The 21,573-nt window shown below is 41.6% G+C and overlaps 1 protein-coding gene and 2 long non-coding RNA genes across 3 annotated transcripts; 1 reads left to right on the forward strand and 2 right to left on the reverse strand.

Moving 5' to 3' along the window:
- Nucleotides 1-4,766: 4,766 nt before the first annotated feature.
- Nucleotides 4,767-7,084, reverse strand: LOC136437880 (uncharacterized). Its single transcript, XR_010756338.1, has 2 exons — nucleotides 6,672-7,084; nucleotides 4,767-6,035 (listed from the first exon to the last, which is right to left on the reverse strand). It is a non-coding gene; the product is annotated as an uncharacterized lncRNA (long non-coding RNA).
- Nucleotides 7,085-8,557: 1,473 nt separating this feature from the next.
- On the reverse strand, nucleotides 8,558-12,565 carry LOC136437881 (uncharacterized). The gene is made up of 3 exons (XR_010756339.1): nucleotides 11,062-12,565; nucleotides 9,055-9,427; nucleotides 8,558-8,671 (listed from the first exon to the last, which is right to left on the reverse strand). It is a non-coding gene; the product is annotated as an uncharacterized lncRNA (long non-coding RNA).
- Nucleotides 12,566-13,394: 829 nt separating this feature from the next.
- LOC136437896 (sodium-dependent phosphate transport protein 2B-like) lies at nucleotides 13,395-21,161 on the forward strand. Its single transcript, XM_066432465.1, has 10 exons — nucleotides 13,395-13,670; nucleotides 14,057-14,171; nucleotides 14,315-14,440; nucleotides 15,099-15,245; nucleotides 15,731-15,912; nucleotides 16,353-16,475; nucleotides 16,969-17,085; nucleotides 17,949-18,024; nucleotides 19,202-19,406; nucleotides 20,332-21,161. Exons 1-10 carry the CDS (start codon nucleotides 13,587-13,589, stop codon nucleotides 20,987-20,989), a joined length of 1,833 nt encoding a protein of 610 aa, XP_066288562.1. The 5' UTR covers nucleotides 13,395-13,586; the 3' UTR covers nucleotides 20,990-21,161.
- Nucleotides 21,162-21,573: the final 412 nt, after the last annotated feature.

Genomic DNA, 21,573 nt, shown 5'->3' on the forward strand with positions numbered 1-21,573 from the left:
AAACGGCTAGTATTACTACAGGTACCGTTGCGCTGCTTAAGTATATAGGGACTTCACCTGTCGTCATTTTGCGACGCCGCTCAAAGGCAGAAACATAATACAAATTTCGTTTGTGTCACGACACAGAGAATGACATACTCTCATGAAAGCTTGGTCTTCACCTGTCATTAGTATTGGACTGGCACGACCTGAGGAATGACAAACCCTTGATATAGCTGAGTTTTCCCCTATGTCATTGGAATGACACACCCTTGGTATAGCTGAGTTTCTCCCTATGTCGATGGAATGACACACCCTTGGTATTGTTGATTTTCCACGTATGTCATTAGAATGACCACTTCATGATTTCTCCGTATGCAATTGGAATGACAAAGCACCCTTCTGATAGCTCAGTTTCCCCCTATATTATTGGAATGACACACCCTTGGTATAGTTGAGTTCCCCCTATGTCTTTGAAATGACACACCCTTCTGATAGTTCAGTTTCTCCCGATGTCATAGAATTATGACACATCCTTGGTATAGCTTCATTTCCCAATGCGTTAATAAGAGTCTTACGACGCGAAATCTCCATGAAATTTAGTTTTTATTAAATGGTCTTTTTTGCCAGTGAATTGTTCTTGCCGTTGCAAGTTGTGCTTTTTTTGTGCCAGTGGGTGCTTGTTTGGTTCTCATATGTGGTTTTCTTGGAAACCAGTTCCCTACCAATGTCATTCTATAACCCTCAATGGTATGACCACCACCTGTCGTGCCCCTGGAGAAGTGACCCAGGTTTGCTACTAACGTGACGGGTGTGACCCAGTTTTGCTACTAACATGCCTAGAATGGAGGTATAGATTTTCTTCATTACTTCTGCAAATTCAGTCCCAATTTGCATAATTTGCACTTCAGTGTGTACGTCTATGTCCAACCTACCTGCGTACCAAATAACATGAAAATCTGTTGTACCTTTTTTTGAGTTATTCTCCTTAGAAGATCTACCATTATGTATTTTGACCAGAATCGTTGAGAAACTTAACGTTACATCTAACCTAAAACTTGTAATCCAGATCACCAAGTCATTGTCCTTGACACAACATTGGCAAAAACCAAGGCTGTGTCATTACAATGACATAGGAGAAAACTCTGCTATACAAAGAGTTTTTCATTACAATGACACAAGGGGAACTCGGCTATATCAAGGGTGTGTCATTTCAATGACATAGGGGAAATCCAGCTATACCAAGGGTGTGTCATTCCAATGATATAGGCAAAGACTCAGCTATACCAAGGGTGTGTCATTGCAATGACATAGGGAGAAACTTAGCTGTGCCATGTGTGTGCCACTCCGATGGTATAGGGGAGACTCGGCTATAGCAAGTGTGAGTCATTCCAATTATTTAGGGGGAAGCTCAGCAATACCAAATGTTTGTCATTCTGATGACATAGGCGAAACTCAGCTTTAACAAGGGTATGTCATCACAATGACATAGGGGGAATCTGATCTATCATCTGAACGTTGTGCAAGAAATCTATGCTTTAATCTAAGAGATTTAACGGTTAGTATCACTACGGCCATTGACGGTCCTCTTTTGGGAGTTCCTATGATAACTGAGTAAGCCGTCTTTAATCCGGCAGCCAAGTTTAAAGGAAATGCGATGTTTTATATTTGAGATATGAAAAAGCGACTTCACCATATTCTGGCACAGGGCGAGATGGCCTGGCATATATGCTGCTGCACATAGCTTTCCAGGTAAATTCCTACGTGCTACGTGCACCGTCATTTTGAGTAAGCTGAGTACCAGCATTTTTAGCTTTCGTCCGCTCCCCAAGTTTTTTTGGCCGGTAGCAGAGCTTGGAGAGCGGACGAAAGCTGAAAAGGCTGATACACAGACTACATTAGGAGCGCTTTTCTCTCTAAAACCTGGTGAAAGGGGAGTTTTCTCAACGCGTTAACGTAACAGTCACCTAATATTCTAATCTATCTGTGCTGTCAAAGTCGTCAGTAGCTGTGCTATACCGTTGCGCTGTACATATAGGGCCTTCACCTGTCGTCATTTTGCGACGCCGCTAAAAAGCAGAAAAATACACATACACAGAAAATGACATACCCTCAGGATAGCTTAGTCTCTTTGAAATTGGACTGACACGACCCGAGGAATGACACACCCTTGTGATAGCCGAGTTTCCCCCTATGTCACTGTAATGACAAATCCCTGGTATACCTGATTTCCCCCCTATTCCAATGGAATGACACACCCTAGGTAGTGTTGATTTTCCACCTTTGAAATGACACACTTCATGATTTATCCGTATGCTATTGGAATGACACAGCACCCTTCTGATAACTCAGTTTCCCCCTATGTTATTGGAATGACACACCTTTGTAATAGTTGAGTTTCCGCCTATATGCCCGACTGGAATGACACACCCTTGGAATACAAACATTTCACCGATCGGAATGGCACAGCCTCAGGATACCTAAATTCCACACAGTGTCATGGAATGACAAACCCTTGGAAGCACTGAATTTCACCCTGTGTCATTAGAATGACATTGGATTCACACAGCCTTGGGGAACTGTAGATAAATTGGATTGTGACTGGAAAATGGCAAGAATTTTACCCATATACAAATCCGAGAGCACTTTATGAACAGTGGTGGTCAGCTCATGGCCCACCAAAGAATTTTAAAAAAAAACACCACAGCACAGGTACAGCCGTTTAGAAGGTAGTGGAGGACATCAAGTTGACATGCAGTACCCGTAAGATCGTGCACGGCCGTCCTTTTCCTCGATCTGAGAAATGTGTTTGACACTGTTCATTCGGTAATCTCGAGAAGTGATAATTAGGAAGCTGTATCTGAGGAGATGAGAAGGGCAGCTAACTGGTTTACAGAAATTAAGTTATCATACTGAATGACATCCGGACAAATCAATCTACGGTTTTTGGTCTGCCTCAGAAATTGCAACATATGGGAAAGACTGTCTCTATAACATATGGAGTATGGAGTAAGCAACTTCGAACGGATAGACTCCTTCACGTACATCGGCGTTACTCTTGACTCTACTGTGTGGAACTCATATCAAGAAGATTACAAAGAAGCTCCTTGCTGGCCTTTAAGCATTATGCCGTGCCAAAGTGAAACCGTTTGTGCATGATATGCCCATACATGGACAATTGTATCACTGCTTGGTTGCCAACGCTGATTAACTGCAACATGACTAAATTGCCATAACTGAACAGGTTGCTATACCGAGCAGCAAGGATCTTCATCGGCAGAACGCGTACCTAACTGTTACCGATAGCCTGATAGTGGAGGCGGGTTTCGAGCCACTGAATGCACGTGAAAAGGAACACGCTAGTAACTATTTTAAGGCAATATGTTAAAGGCACGAAAGTAGCTATAGCTATAGCCTGAAAAAGAGGACCAGAGACTTGAGTGCACATGTGTCCGCTGGTAAAGTAAATGAAATGAAAAATTCTAAAAACATTCCTGCCTTATTGGAAAGAAACACCCTTGGAGCACACTATGTCTTTGGAATGACACACAGTAGGAACTTCTAAATTGCACCTTCTGTCATTGGAAAGCCCTTGGAACAGCTGAATTTAACCCTATGTCATTCAAACGACACATGGATACATGAATTTCACCATGTGTCATTGGAATAAAACACCCTTATCACACCTATATTTCACCCTGTGTCATTCGACTGACACAGCCTTGGAATACCTTGTTTTCACCCTATATCATTGGAATGATACAACAATGGCACGGCTATGTTTCTCCCTATGACATTGGAATGGCACACTCTTGTTATAGCTGTTTCCCGTCATTGGAATGACACATCCTTGGTTTAGCCGAGGTTCCTCTATGTTATTGAAATGACACACCATTGGTATAGCTGGGTTTCCCCTATGTCATTGGAATGACATACCCTTGGTATAGCTGAGTTCCCCCCTATGTCAATGGAATGACACACCCTGAAAGCTGAGTTTCCAACTGTGTCATCTGTCATTGGAATGACAAACACAGAGAAAATTTAGTGGTTTCAATGGTGTTATTCGAATCAACAGAGGTAAAAACAGCTGTCCCAAAGGTGTGTCATTTTAATGGGTAGACACTGGGTAGAATTAAGATATCGAAAGAGAGTGTGCTGCCAATGCCAGTGGGAATCTGAGAAATCTTTTGCCCGCGATGACTGTAGCGCTAATATTGTTTCCATTGCAAACTTAAAACTACCGCGAACATTCCCTTTTCTCCCTACCTGTGAAATTAAATGCATTTAAAGTATATCAGAATAATACAACATATGGATAGATTTATCATCTTCCTCACCTGATGAATGTCAATAACCAATTGGGCAATATCAGAGTCAACTTCAAATGTTTAAAGACCCTGGTATTTGAAACCTGTATTGGCCTAATAAAACGGCCAGAGCCAAATTCTACAATCCTGTGGAGCAACTCCTTTCTCCTCCTGCCACAGACAATTGTGCTTATATGAAGAATGCAATTCCATTTTGTACCTACTGTGAATTTGACAGTGAAAACAATATACATATGTGTGACTCAGATGTTTGTTTTACTGGTCGAGCATTTGACTATTTCCAGCCTTCTTTATATAACATGTTTATCAGTTATATTCACTCACTCACTCACTCACTCACTCACTCACTCACTCAGGTCCTCTTGCTCTAACCTATACAAATATATTTCCTGTAATTTTAGATTATAGTCACTGACTTTTCTCAAAATTCAACTTTAGGCACATAGAAATAACACCAAATTCTTCTTACAAATACTTTTTTATTGCACAATGCTACTGTTACTGACTATTGCATAGACTATATTTTCTGCAAATTCCTACTTCCTGCATAGTACAACTTACGGCACATAGGAAATTCTTCATCTTCTTTTCTACATGTACGTACAGGTAGGTTAAAAATGAAATAATTTCTTCATTACACAAAGGGAAAAGGTATTGTAGCCTTCTGCACAGAAGCTTGAGATGGAATCTACAATTTGTATCCAGTCTTCACCACTACACTAAAACTAAAAGATCTATACTAATATACTAAATCCATGTCTATTTCACAAAGTGATTGAGGAAGGTATTGGAATACAAACTGATGGGTAAGAAAGGGACTTATGTAGGAACCTGCGTCACCGGACAAAGGAAGGATGCAAGCATTCTGCAAAATGTTTATATGGCCTTGCTGCACTCACTATATATTCTACATGAACCTACACTCTGTAAACAGTGTACTGTCAGGATTAGAAGATTCTGTGCACAGCAATCCTTGGAGGCACATAGTAGCTGGCATAGATATACAAATTGATCAAGTTCAGAAACCACACACATGATCGAAACCTACACTCATCTTACTATGTACAAGGAAAATCACACGTCAGGTATGTACAGAGCTGGGTAATTTTTCATTTAGTATCTAGCAGTAGTAAGATAGAGTAGTATAACTAATAAGCAGCAAAAGGACAATCTAGTATTCTATACACATAATCAAATTCATATTGTTTTCAAAGAAACGGCATCATCTACTGAGTTCAGCATAGATATGACAATATTCAAAAATTGTGGCTTCCAATACAGACTGTTGGATCCGCATTTTCTCAAATACAGAGTCGTACTTTGCTATATGAGGAGTCTATCATTTTTACAACAGTTAATACAATTCTCTGCAAATACATAAATCGGGACATATCAAATCTATCTACAATGTAATAAAGCAACATGAGAGTAACATATATCAGGTATGAAGACGTAAACATGCAATGAACGGTTGATAGGATTATCAATATCCAGCAGGGCTGGAAATCAACATACTAATATCTGTTTTCATTAATTTCAGAAAGAAGCATAGTCATAAAACATTGATACATTTATGTATTCTGTTCAATTCTGTTGGTTGTTCAAGAAAATACATGCACAAGTATATGATGCACCCTTGTGTTACCCACACGAGACATCAACAGGCAGCTATGGTGACAGGGTATGTAGATGCATCAAGGACAGTGAAAAGGGCCTGAAATGCCCATTCTGAAAATGTATTCAACAACAAAAATTTATTCAGATGGGCATTACAGCAATTGCCAGTGTCTCCCTTCCCGAAGAATGTACATGTATTTGTATAAAGGTAAGTTACTAGTATTCAAATGAAAACCTTTGAATCAAAATTGTGCACGGACACACTAGTTGCAGGCTAAAAGTAGTAAAAATTATGTTTCTTCGCATGGATTAACTAACAAATAAAATATATACACACAGATTATTACACAAAATTATGTTTTATATTATAGTTATATGGTTAGTGAAGCATTCTCAAAAATACAAACTACACCATGCATATCATCCATGTTAGTGTATGATATGATATGTATCACCCGAACTTACACAATTGGCATGGCTGGCTCTACCGAGAACATTTTATCGCCCCCCTCCCCTCCCCAACTAAGGAGCGTGACGTTTTTTTTCCATAAATGCCGCAAACATAGCAACGAAAAGAATTACAGCATATTATTACTCGTCCTAACACCCAACAAGTGTACATGTGTACGTAGAGATGGTATGATTCCCCATATGTATCGTATCGAAACTCTAACGTTCTAACTAAACGTTCTAACGTTAACGTTACGTTACAGAAATGTTTACACTGTGAACAATGTCTACACAAACCTGTTGCCTTCTGGGACACGCAGCTGGCCAGAAAAAGCATTACCGTCGTCCAAACAGTCCCACATATTTGTGCCAAGTATCCCCGGTAAACTGTCAAGTCGTTTCTATTATGAACCAGTGTGACCCGGAAACAGATGCTTCTCACCCTGTAACCGGGTGCCACGAAACCCCCATGTGGTGCGTATTTCAGCCAAAAAACAATGGCGGGGACCTCTGAAAATCTTAGTTATGGGCAGACTTTGACGTGGTAACCCGTCAATATAGTAGAAGTCTTAGTTATTTTGTGAACTACACGGGGTTCTCTGGGCCGTCATCGTTACGAGGACATATTATATGGCCTGATTCAACATATTGTGACTGTACTACGACTGATTGTATGGAGGGTTCGAAGGACTCATTTCGGCGCGTTACAGATGCCGGCGAACGCGTGTAACATGGGTTTCGCTATTTCCAGACTGAAATGATGTATTGACGAAAACAAGTGATACAGAGACGTTAACACCAGAAATGATTTACACTTTAGTGGTCCAACATATCACAAAAGTGTGCCTAGTTCGTGCTTCAAATAAATCAGTACCACATTTCACGTATCACTTATTCTATCACAACCTTTTTCAACATTCATGGAATAGTATTCTTGACATGACTGTCATGAGTCACTGGCAGGGTTCTGTATGCAGTACCAGTGCGCCCCGCTGGTGGAGCATCTGCAATACCCTGAACTCCTCCGGCATGTTGTGACGGTCAACTTTGATAATCTTGCTCTTCTCGTAGTAGTGGTACCTGAGGGTTGTTCCGAAGGGGTCTGTGCTGAAGGGGTAGAACCCGTACATGTGTATCCTGTCGCAGATGGTAGCAGCCAGCGCATACATGTGGGCACCCGTGGAAGGACGGCGGAGTTTGAACTGCGAGTTTTGCCAGATTCTGAAACATTAGGGTAGAAACTAAGTAAGATACTAAATATACTAGTAACATACTAGGTGGATACCGGCAGAGAACTTTCGGGGTTTACGGAGAAGGATGGGCTGTCTATCAGACCTGGCCAGGCTACCATCTTTGGGCCCCTATGGTATGCATGGGGGTTGGCCTCTAATAGAATTTTCTTGAGGAAAATTTGGGTGAATGAAAATCCCAGCTGTGGCAGGGATTGACAGAAGGGAACAGCTAATACAATGGATAGACGTATTGTAATTGTTTATCCCCTACAAATCTGACCCCGTTTTAAAGCCTTTTATCGCCCTTCAGTGTTGTATGACGCGCCTGGGCCTTATCTTCGAAGAGGGCTTCTTTTAAAGCTCTAAAAGCCTCTGTGAAACATTCCGAACTTCTCTAGGCCATGTCGGGAATGTAGTCTACTAGTCTTTAAAAGTCGTCTGCGCCAGTCATAAAAATCAAAGACGGAAAAGTCATATTTTGCTTGAATGCGAACAAAGATCTAAGGAACGCTAACTTACGATTTGACGATATTGTGGATCCCGGCAGGCGGAAACGCTGTCTTTATCGGAAGTATATATTGAAGAATGAACCTTGCAACGACGTTTACGTTCACCCCTTTGGTACTCGTAAAGGCGGGAACGAACAAGATTTGGTCACCAATTTGCCTCAAGCGACGTAACAAACGTTCGTGGTCTTTTTTGCTGGTCAACCATTTTCTATAGTACTTGAGAATTACCGTTGGATTCATTGTGGTAAAGTTTGCTTTCGAGCCGACGTCTTTTTCGTAACCTGTGATTGGAGGCAGATTGCTCCTGAAGACGAAATCCATGGAGTCAATTTGTTGACCGCATTTACTGTTCAACACGATCCCAGAACTCCCTACGACTGCACAAGAATCAAAATGGCGGCCCAGTAGTGGAGACTCCACTGGCGTGACCTTGAAGAAGTTCTCAGTCACCTTGAAATAACCTCCACTTTCGTATTTTACGAGCTGGCCAACTCGTAGGTTCGATGTCGTCATCGTTAGGTGTTTTTCTGGGTTGTAAAACTTCAACACGTGTTTTCTACAACGTAAACAATACCATTTTGTTAGTTATATTCAAGACCCAATCATATTCTAAGATTTATATTCTATATGACACTAGAACACTTGCATATCAAGTTAAACCTTCAAAAAGATGCAAAACTCCTTTTACACAGGAACCTAATAGCATGCTAACGTGCACTCAAAAAAATTGGAAAACGTTTCCGTTTCAGTACTGTTGGAAAACGCCAGGTAAACCATTCTCGAACTTGACCTTCCTTTGCACAACCGCTACACACCTACCAAAAATCATGAAGATCCATTTAAGGTTTCTCAAGTTATGCTCTAGACATACATACAGACCCACCCTACAGCTGGCGTAACCGAAAACATAATCTTCTCGGCGAAGATAAAAAGACATACCTCATTTGTTCGACCTCTGTGCTGTTGTAATAGCCGGGCATCAGTGTTGAACTATTGAGGGCTTGAAATCTCTCCGTGAGCCAAGTCAACTCTGGTTTCGAACCTTTCTTTGGCTTCCTGGCACGTTTGACTTTCCTGACCCTCTTCTTTCGTGATTGTTTTGCTGTCTTAGGTTTGGTCAACTTTGTCGCAACATCCGGAATTCGGTTCACCTCATTGGGCGATGCGAAAGAGGTGTCATTTGTGGCAGTATGATTTAAAGACACAGTGTTCATCAGAATTTCCGAGGATTTGTTTCCGGTGACTGAGGATGGCTGTCTCCTTAGACTTGATAGTGCGTAGTCTTGTCATCATAGCCACCATGTTCTCGGTACTGAAAAGGAAAAAAAAAGTTTATGTTAGGCTCCAATTTAGGCCCAGGGGAGAGATTGTAAAAATAAAAATCCACGTGCAAAAAAAAAAAAGAATCGGAAGACCTAAATTTTCGAATGAATGACAAATACAGATGGTTCTGCGATCTAGCATTCCCGTAAAAATATAATCTAGGCTTTTTTTCTTCTTTTTTTTTAATCAATTCGTAAGAGCCTGACGTTGTCATCGATTTACGAAGAAAGGCGGCTCAATTGTTACTGTAGCAGCATTTCTTCACCCTAGGTCAGGAATATCAATGGTCGAGACAAGTATTGACTTCACTGACCCATTAGGAGAAGCAGGGGTTACGAAGGCTGCTCGGGAGATTCCCTACCCCATTTAGGCCGGAATGTTTTGATCCACTCACACCGGGGCATGCCCCTGCTCTTTTTCGAAAGATGTGGTGGGTTCTTTTACGTGCTCAAGGTGTGACTCTCCTCAAACACGGGACCTCCATTTAACGTCCTATCCGAGGGACGTCCCTAACCCTAGAAGAGCTAGGTACTTTTTTTACACCTGAGTGAAGTGAGGAAAGCCGTGTTAAGTGCCTTTCCCAAGGGCACAACGTCGGGGCGCAAGTTCGGACATGTCTCTGGGCACAACCTGGGATTAGATCCAGGGTCCCATTGTTTGACTACACTTGCGCCACATGACGACACGATACGGCTTGCGTTACATTGAAGCAACACACCGGCGCCACACACAAACACCCTATCATTCAATGTATGATGACAATGTCATTAATAATGCAAACGCTCCGCAGTACCTTAGATTTTCATGCTACAGTAGTCATCACAATCTAAGTGGGGAATATCACGATCATGCATTTCTCTAGAGCTTTATATATATATATATCTGCTGCGGGAAAAAAAGGCATTGGATTTTGAATTTACAGTTGTCTTTTTTTCTCGTCGGCAGGCTCCAAGCAGGTTGTGACAGAACTAGCCTGGCGAAATCGCGCTCCTACCGGCCCGACGGATACAGGGAGGGGTCATTAACCTCCGACAGTGAGAGCTTGTGTAAACACAGGCTAGTGACAGAACCAACCACCGACAAGGATCTAAGATAGATGAATTTTGTAGGACATATGGACGACTATATCAGGAATACCCCAGTTAGGCCATGTTGATTTGATTATATGGATGACATCTTCTGGGAAACCAAAAATTGATGCGAGCGTGCAAATAAAAAAGTTACCTTCATTATGAAATCTACCTTGTCAGAAAGGATGGACCAAGGAGGTTAAATATTCAACCTCCTTGGATGGACAAACCTTAACACACTGAGTATGGTATACCGAATGATAGATTCTTTTTTTTCGTCATCTTTAACTTTGGCATTCTACGACATTCGTTTTCCGGTCAGGACTACACCTCCTTCGGGCACCGGCGCAATTGGGACCAAAGGATAAGGCACACACTTACCTATCTGGCATGGACACGTACCGATTCCCGTATGACCGTTAGTATTAAAGCATTTTAAAGTCTCCAACCTGTAGCAAAAGCAAGACTTCACATTACGACTTTTTAAGATTTATTCTCTCACATAGCAATCCACACATCTTACATACAAAGACGAGTATTAACTGTTACATACCTTTGCGGTGTATAGTTTTTAGAGTCGACGAGTTGTCGCGATCGGTTGCTACGGACGGGTTGCTGCGCGAACGTATAACGATCGTTCCACACCATATAACTCAGCATAACGTTTATAAGGAAGAGAATCACTATCCCCCCGGCAGACAGCATCGCATAACGAGACATCTTGAAAGAACAGTGCCCTTAAGGCTACCACCTTTACCCCAACCTTCCGACTCCGTCACTGTCGATTAACTGAGAACCGATTTGTATCCCCTCGCCCAGGCCTCATTCATTGGAATGTCAAGGGTTCGTGCCAACAGATGATTTAAATATTTCAAAAGGAATGCTTTCATAGCGATGGTAACGTTAGGTGCGGTGGTTATTTTTCAAATTAGTTAGGGACATAATGAATAACGCCAGCGTCAGTGTCAGCTTGTCTTAAACTATTTTTCACTAAATTCTTATCCAATTTTGTTGTCGTTGTCGCTCTTAAATCGTCAAATCTTTAAGGAATGACCGTCACGGCTCATCTTCTGAGACGATCCCGATAAAAAAAAGCGAGATGGAATGACCTGACCGCTGACATCGTCCCCTGGGGCTTTTCTTTTGTTAGCCTTTGTGTTGGATACAAACGTACCTAAATGTTATAATCACGTAGTAAATGCGTCGAATGATCGCGACTGCACTTGTGTCTGGTCAGTAACTCAAGAAAGAAATATATAAAAGATAAGTTCATCACATTTCGAGAATTACACAAATAATTACTGTAGCATTTGTATTGTATTCAGTCCAGTTTTATTTCCAGGTAGGAAGGTTACCAATATTAAATATTCATATCAGCTCATTCAGCAAGGCCATTTCAAATGCCATTGCTGACAAACCAAACTAGAACTCGATGTATCACGTTTGTACATGAATTATCTAAAATTTCTTTGAGGCTGTAGTAAAACCCGTTATCAAGCAACGTTAGAGCAGTTAAAGAATTTCACTAGACGGGATCCGGGAACATCCTCAGAGCATATTTGCCCCCGTTTTGAACTCTACCCCCGTTTTAGCTGTATGATGATAATGATGATAATGATGAAAATGATAAAAATGATAAAAATGATGATAGTGATAATGGTGATGACAATATTGATAATAATGATAATAATGATAGTAATGATAAAAATGATGATAATAATGATGATGATGTTGATGATGATGTTGATGATAATAATGATGATATATAGTAGTGGTATTGTTATGATAATGCTTTATTGGTCAGAAATCACCCGTGGAATGGCAGTCTTTCTAGTGCTGAATTGGTGCAGGGTTTACAATCACATAATACACGTGGGCAACGGATACATATTTGCTCCACACTTGCACTTTGTGAAACTGTCGCAAGGGTCTAAGCGGCTGCCATTCGGCGCCACCAGGTGACCTCAATACGACCTTCCCCAACCGAAGTCAGGTATCCATTCACACCTGGGTGGAGTGAGGAAAGTCGTGTAAAGGGCCTTTCCCAAGGGCACAATATCGGGGCAAACCAGTGGCGAAACACTATACCGATTGCGCCACTCGATATCCCTCTGCACGCCTTGCCCTAATCTGCAAAAAAAAAAAAGCTTATTTGAAAGCTAAGGAAATATTCACGACCAAAGACATATTTGCATACCGTGGGGAGTGGGCATATAGACGTCAACACAGTAGACCATGACGTCTGTACACTAATTACGTTCGAATGTCCGGTTCCGACCCTTTTCATTGGTGAAAGAACTTCCTTACTAAATACACACAGCAAAGAAAGTTCTCAGGCTTATATTTGATCCATTATATCCCCATTGTTACTTAATCAATTGTATAGAATTGCACATCATTAGAAAGTTTATTCATTACCACTGACAATGATACCGTATTTGTCATGATACTACGTTTAAAATTTGAACCCAAGAGCTGGCTATGCGAGTCCCAAAACAAAAGTGCAGAAATTCCCATGCCACCAAAGTGTCTGAAATAGGTCAGGGAATTTCATTTGAAAGAAAAAGCCCAACCGGTTCTACACCGAGTCTTCTGTCTCGCATGACTCGTAGAGTAGTCTGTGTTCGCATTTGCATATTGTGGCATGCAGCCTAGTGAGCCTCAGCTCAGCTCAGGTGAGTGTGGACGTTTGAAAATGGTATATGAATTGTCAAAATACTTTAGGAACGATGCATTCTTCCAATGTTGTTGAAGAGAAATAAGGTAGTTGTAGCATTTGGGGGAGGGTAAAGCAATCACTTAAGGGGTATAGCTCACACTACCGCGACGAAGAAGTTGTCTGTCCAACCTCCTTGGTCTGTCCTAACACGATCTGACCGCGTCATTTACAAGCAAGTTAGACAATGGGTATACTTTAAACATGGCCCGCTGTCATTTCACAAACGGCATGTTTTGTGTGATGAAAATACATGTGCCAGACAACTCTAATTGTGTATATAGAAGTGATATCCCTGTATAGTAGGTGTTCATTCATTCGTAACTAATTTGCTCGTTTGGGCTGTTTGTTAGTTCTAGTATATGCACTCTGAATGCTTCGTCATGGGACAAGGCAGCGACAAAAAGAGCGAGAAAGAGCCCCCGGCGTACAATGCAGCCATCGTCGTGAGTACATTGTCTTTTGTTGCACCCTGACTAAAATACTTGATGAGGCTATAGGAACTGATAATGTTAACCTCCATTGACATTGAACCGCCAGGTAACATAAATCCGCTACTTTGAAAAACAGTGGGTTTAAGAGATCTCCATTGCAGCACCCCAGGTATGCACGGTTTAGATATACAGGAGTGACGTTGGGTTGGAGATCCGTTTGGGTGTATCTTTTCAGAGTGGCGGAATTTATGTATTATGTATCCTGGTGGAATTATGTTGGTAGATGTTACGTAGCTCAAAATGTGACTACGAAACCTTTCCTTAATGTAACTTGCTGGTTTTGTATACTTGTTGAACAACCTGTGTATTGGTATCAGTTGAATTATTTTCTTTACCAGAAAAATGACGTGTTAATTGCCGATGACGACGAGGACAAGACAAAGATAGTAGAGGAAGAAGAGTTCGACCCTTGGAATGTCCACGAGCTGAAGGATGACGCCGTTCCTTGGTCTGGTAAGTACCGCTTTCTAATCGTCGTCTTATCTAAACTAAACACAGAAAGGTTGGAAACTTCGCAGATAGAACACGGAACACAGAATATGGTGTAATGTTAAATTTACGTTGAAATTTGTCTATCATCTTTTTAATTTGTGTAGAACTGACGGGCTGTGGGAAGGTGGAACGTCTGGTTCTGTGGTTCCTGAAGCCGGTCCTGCTACTCGGGCTGCTCTACATGTTCATCTGCTCACTGGACTTCCTCAGCAGCGCCTTCAGACTGTTGGGTAAGGAACTGCATGACGTTTGGTTGGTTGCATACTAGCATCACAGCAATTTCTTAATCGAAGTTGAACTGCAAATTGCCAACAAAAGAATTGGACTTATCGAAATTTTCGACTGATCAGCTCCAGTCTTTGTCATGACGTCAAGGAATGAACAGTCCAATGCTTCTGTGACGTAACGTTATGCATATTGAACAGGTGACTCGGTGAGCGGTGGATCATAAGTTGCAAAAAATCTATGGCGCCCCCCGTCTCTGTTGAGGGATGGATGTAGAGCCCGGATGTAGATGATTTATTTTATTCCTTTTCAAAAATCATCCAGTTCTCTGTCCAATATTGTTACTTTGTCCAGTGGATTGCCCATTCCTTGACAAAAAATTGATCTGATCAGCCAAAAAGTTGGCTAAGTCCAATTTTTGTCTTGTCAATTTGCTGTTCAACTTTGATTCAGAATGACTTCTACCAACAAAAATGAACTTTCAAGTTGTATTGGTGTCTTTGAAAAAAGTTAGGTCGTTAGAAGCAATGCTACCGAAGCTATCCCCATATGCAAAACTTTGCATCTGAATAGTTCAAAGTGTGAACTCTTTTCAAAACAAAGTTGCACATGTGCCAACAAGGAAACTTATAAGAAAACAAACATTTTCTTTTTTCACTCCAGGCGGAAAAGCTGCCGGTGAGCTGTTTGCCCAGAATGAGCTGTTGAGGAACCCTGTTTGCGGTTTGATGATCGGTGTTTTGGCAACTGTTCTGGTGCAGAGCTCCTCAACATCAACCTCCATCGTCGTGTCCATGGTCGGTGCAGGAAGTAAGGGGTCACCCCCTAGTTTATTTTGGGTCTCAATTCGAGTTTGCACACCCTCAAGTCTAGCGACCGTCTCTTCCAGGAAATACTGTGAATGGGAATGAAGGATATCCCTCTAGCTACAAGAAAACCTGAGTTTCAGTTTCTTCAACCTTGTAATATGATGAAGATATGGAGGCTATAACACATGGTTTGTCGGTTTCCATCAGGAACACGAATTTTTCTGTGCTATCTGAATATAGAAAACTAGAATTACTTCTGCAGTACTATATGAGGCAATGTCATAAGTTTGCTGAAACTGTGACAGATACTTCGATGAAGGTTAGACATCCGGGTAAAAAGATACACAAAGTAACATTTACTCAAGCAACTGGATAGAGTTTGGAAACGGCAAGACGTTTCAGGTAGCATCCACTACCTTTCGCCAGTGACATACTGTTAGTGTTGATCACAACTGACTCGAATCATCTACTCGCTTTACTCTACAGTGTTGGAGGTGGAACAGTCCATCTACATCGTCATGGGGGCCAACATCGGGACCTCGGTGACCAACACCATCGTCTCACTGGCGCACTCTGGCGACAAGAACGAGTTCCGCAGGGCGTTCGCCGGGGCCACGATCCACGACATGTTCAACTGGCTCTGTGTCTTCATCCTGCTGCCATTGGAGGTGAGTAACCGAGCGTGGATTGATTTAATTTTAATGATAACAGTTTTCCTTCGACGAATAGGGAAAGGGGTCTATCACACGACAGGCAACTTTTATACATGTTAGCATGGGAAAATTAATTGCATTCCAGTTTAAGATCTTTAATAATATCTGATGTCCTTATTTGGTGAAACAATATTTGAATAAAATGATATCCGACAGATGATCATTAAAGATTGTGAACTTCATATTTGCAACCTCGAAGTGATTTAGTATGATGAATCATAATCGATTTAGTAGATTCAAACTATTTTATATAGCGCTCTGTTTGTATATGCGTAAAACTTTCCTGGGCCGTAGGTTATCACATTCAAATAGGCTTCGTAAACTGTTCACAATTCCAGACAGAAATCGTCATACAGTTATGAATTGTTGGAATAAATATTGTGTTGTACTTCTAGGCTGCATCCCACTACCTATTCCGACTGTCGACCGTGGTTGTGAACTCCTTCCAATTTACTGAGGTTGGTGAGATCAAGCTGCTGAAAGTCATCACAGAGCCTTTCACCAAGCTGATTGTGGAGGTAGGTACACAGTGCCCCTCCTTTCCGTCTTTTGTTTGTCTTTAACATTATGTCTTTAACATTTTACGGACTGCCAAACTATGGAACTCTCTCGATGACATCTTTTTCCCTCCCGCATACAACCTACAAGTCTTCCAAACTAATGTTTACCGCTATCTCCCAGCATAATCTTCTCCTTATTCCATCAACTTAGTTCAATATGCCTATAGAAATGGTCAGATATGGCCTTGTTTTGAAAAAAATCCATTAGAAAATCACAATGAAGTCATGAATGTCATTCTAAACCTTTATTCAATACATGTATACTCCAATAGTGTTTGTAGTGTTAACTAGCATTAATCTATATGTTTTTTATCATCTTGCCCCTACTACCTGCCTTTGTTGTTGTTGTTTAGTTTCTAATTTTACCCATGTACCTCCTTCCTAAGCCTTTGTTGTTGTTTAGTTTAGTGTCTTATCTGTTTCTTTACGTGATGTGGCGTCATGTGTTCAGATAGACAAGGGAGTCATCACCGACATCGCTCTAACGGAAGGTGCTACAGAGCAGAGTCTACTGAAGCGGTACTGCAAGACGGGTCATCTGGTACTGGTCAACTCAACAGAAGAGCAGGTAGGCACAGTTTCACTTGTATATCTAAGAGATTGGTTTAACATTTGTTGCTGCAAGGAACCGGTGCAATGGCTTAGTGGGTAGAGTATTCACCTTGCTTACGGTAGGTCGTGAGTTCGATCCCCGGCCAGGTCATACCAGAGACATTAAAAATGGTACATATTGATTTCTCTGCTTAGCACTCACCATTTGGGAAGAGTACGGAAGTTAATCACACACCACTACCAGTGGACTAGCCCCCTACTGTAGTGATTGCACAAAGTTGTGTGGCCCAAGGGCTACTGAAACGAAGATGGGATCCGCCCTATGCACCATCGGTGCAGGATGGAACTTTGACTTTGAATTTTTGCTGCAAGACCATTAAAGTGCTTGAGACACCAAATTTAAAATACACCATTTTCTGGCTGTATTCGATAAAAATAGTATTACTCAATGAACATAGATCAGGCTTTTGGACGAAATATACACCATTCTAACGTTATCGATTATCGAATGTTACAAATCATACTTCCGGTTCTTTCTTCCTGTGTTTACTATTACGTCATAAGCCGTAATGGACTCGATTACCTGGCGGAAGGAATCAAGAACTATACGGTATGACCTGTAAGGTTCGATGTTCAATAACATCAGAAGGAGGTATATTTTGTACAATCGTCTTTGTTCATTGAACAATACGTATGAAAGTAACTTGTAATCAGGAACTGTTGTATTTTAGTGTCATTGGTGACACTTTAAGGAACTTTAAGGAAAACGTATGGAAGAGGGACTTGTTCAAGTCATATGCATGAGAGCATATGTTAAGTCAACATGTGAAACTGAGGACCATTTATTAATGCATCTATATATGTTCGTCTGTTTTTTAGCTGACATTCTTCAGCAACGGTACCTACAACTGGACCATCACTGAAAATGTCCCCACCAGCGAGTGGAAGCATCAATGTAAGGGCATTTTGTAACTACAACACAAACGATTCCCCGCCCTCCTAGAAGCCATTGGTTGCTCATGAATAAATAATGAGCTAGCCTTTTATGGCACAAACAGCAGTTATTTTGTTCTGAACCCAAAGTAGCGATGTAAGACCTGATTGGCTGATAGCTTCTGAAAGACCTGTGCGGATTTCCACAAGACGTGCTTGTGTCATTCCTCTGATTGGCTGAAAGTTGCTGGCTGGTGATGCCCCCAATTACCTCAAATGACAGGTGATAAGCCCGAGAGGGTTTGCAGAGTATTTGCCGATAGGGTGTCAGCGCTGCTAGAGGAGGGTGCCGATTACCTAGAATCACGAACATGACATATAATGTGTAAATGCATATTCTTTAAATACTATATACGATGAGCAATCTGTAATGATAAATACTATTCATTAGATACGTGTGTCCAAAGTCCTCTTCGTTGACCACTCCCTGAACTAAATCAAATTTTGGTGCAGTTATCTGGCATTGGTGGTACTAACAATGGAGTGAATGGGAACCGGTTTGGGATTTTGGGACTCAGTGCAATTAACAGAGTATGCGTTTATCCGCTGTGCAATTAAATGGCTTCTACTGTACTTGTAAAACACAATGATGTCTAGTTTCTGAGAACGAATTCTCGGTAGATAGGAAATTTCGGTAGATTGCCAGTCTTTGTAGACGTGTATACTCAAGACAAGATAGCATCCTCGCTACTTTCTCATCGGGCATAAGTAACCGCCTTTTAAAAATCATCAGGCAAATGGATTGCGACCTAGGCAGCTTGAATTACTTCTAACCAGTATATTCTTATACATGTATAGAACTAGACTGTTGCCTATGTTGTCTGTAATTTGCCATACATTGTCACTGATGCAATTGTTGTGCAATAAATCATTCATTCATTCATTCATATCAATACGCCTCACATGGCAAGCAAAACGGAATAAAGATCAATAAAGCCTGGAGTCAGCTAAACTGTTGGTGTCATATATAGGGACCACAGAATACATATAGAATACAACACGGGGTATTCCGTATCACCCGAGGTACCAGCCCGACCGCGGGTCGACGAATAGTAATATCACACGGTCCTGAACACCCGTATCAGGCCTAGGTATGACATAAAACAACATATCTCCTAAAACGTTTGAATTTTTTTCAGGTCAGTACCTGTTCGCGCAGGTGAACCTGTGGAACGACACCATCGTGGGGGTGATCCTGCTGGTGGCAGCGCTGCTGATCCTCTGCATCTGCCTCGCCTGTATCGTCAAACTCCTCCACAGCATCCTGAAGGGCGCGCTGGCCAGGGTCATCAAAAGGGCCGTACACGCCGAGCTCCCCACTAAAGTGGGGAAGTACCTGACCGGGTAATATGATATGATAACTGTCCATTTATCTATATGGATCTGTAATTAACAGTTACGCAATAGTCCGACTCGAGAAATTTGACTCACCGGAAATTTTGACCGAATCTCTCGATCTTCTTCAGCTATTTGACCCAAACTCTGTAGACACGTGATTTATACGCTCGTGTGACGTCAGCACTGGGTTTTGTTGGAAGTCGGTATCGACCCTCGTCTGGTCGAAAATTCCGGTGAGTCAAATTCTTTCAGTTGGATTACATAATTCAGCTTTTCATTATATAATCTACCAACTCAAATTAACTTTCATGCTAATATATGGATATCTTTTTATGCATCAGTTGCTTCAGTACCAATTTTCAATAAAGTTTTTCAGAAATTTAGAAGGTTGGCCGACAGACATATCAACAGATGCTTTGGTAGCAACCAACCACCCACTTGTAAAATATCTTTTTTAAAGCAACACCTCTAACCTCAAGGAGTCAAATTATGAAGTACAGGGGTTATACCATTTTTTCAAAATTCGAGCATGGACATCTTTTTTCTCAGCATAGAAGACGTTTCGTGTTTTCTAACGGGTTTGTTCATTGCAATGACATGTTTCACCACTTCCAGGCATTGACCTACATACGTTGATGAAAGATGAAGGTGATTATGCTGGGAGATAGCGGTGAACATTGGTTTTGAAGGCTTACAGGTTGTGTTAACAGTTGTTATCGAGAGATTTTAATAGTTTGCCAGTCTGTGGAAAGAAGCTGTTGCTGTAGAAGGACTTCGAGACTGATAATGGAACAGTGAAACGGTGTGAGCTAGAGGAAAACCTAGCGTAACGCTGAGAGGCTATCAACAGAGGGACAAGTTGCGTGAGATCATCATGTTGTTTTGTGGCATTCACAATGACTTCATGTTGTTTATTCTGCTTGTTTCACAGATATCTGATCATCATCCTCGGTGCTGGTATGACGTTCCTGGTCCAGAGTAGCTCCATCTTCACGTCAGCCCTCACCCCCCTCATCGGGATCGGCGTGGTCAAACTCGAACAGGCGTACCCTCTGACTCTCGGCGCCAACATCGGCACCACCACCACCGCCATCCTGGCGGCCCTGGCGTCTTCCGGAGACGGTCTGGTCAGGTCTCTTCAACTGGCGCTGTGTCACTTCTTCTTCAACGTGTCCGGGATCATCCTGTGGTACCCGATACCGCCTCTCAGGAACGTCCCCATCGGTTTGGCCAAGAAGCTCGGCAACACCACAGCAAAGTACCGCTGGTTTGCCATCGTCTACATCATCCTGATGTTCTTTCTCTTGCCTGTGGCAATTTTCGGACTGTCCGTCGCAGGATGGGAAACGCTTGTTGGTGTTGGGGTACCACTATTGGTATTCGCTCTGGCCGTTGTTGTCATCAACACATTACAAACAAAACGTCCCAACTGGCTTCCTAAGAAACTAAGGACATGGGACTTCCTCCCCCTCGCCCTGCATTCAATTGAGCCTTACGACAGGCTTTTGACGGGATGCTGCAAAAAGAAAGGTGCGGAAAAAGCGGCCAATTATGAAACAATAAAGCTTTTAAAAAAAGAAGAAAAGTGATAGAGGGCGTGACTGTGGTGACTGTATATGATGAAAGTATTTGGTTGCCTTGGTCAGTTGAATGGGATGAATGCTAAGTAATAATCCGAGTTTGATTATATTTATTATGACTGTAATGTCTTGTTGTTTTGCCATTCTTGATGGAAAATTAAACTAATTCAATTGGACAATACGTGTATGTTGTTCCTTGAAAGAATTCAAGCTGGCTAGATGAAAGTTATTACCCGTTGTTAGTTTACTTTTCCTTAGAAATGTATGTTTTGATCTATCCAAATCCAAGATCGCTATCTTTTCAACTTGTACGATATTTTTACGATCGAAAATGTCCCGTTTGCAACTGAAGTGCGCCGTCTACACACCCTCTACATTCTCATCAATCCTTGCGCTGATTTTACTCAAAACTATATATGAAACTGTTCCTTAGAAATGTATGTTTCAATGTATCCGAATCTAAGATCGCTATCTTTTCAAAATGGTACGATATTCTTACGATTAAAAATGGCCCGCATTTGTGCCCCCCTCCCACCCTAGTGCATTACACATTCTGGTCAACCGTCGTGCTGATTTTACTCAAAACTTCACAT

Source organism: Branchiostoma lanceolatum, chromosome 7, assembly GCF_035083965.1.
Source record: "Branchiostoma lanceolatum isolate klBraLanc5 chromosome 7, klBraLanc5.hap2, whole genome shotgun sequence".
Taxonomy (NCBI): domain Eukaryota; kingdom Metazoa; phylum Chordata; class Leptocardii; order Amphioxiformes; family Branchiostomatidae; genus Branchiostoma; species Branchiostoma lanceolatum.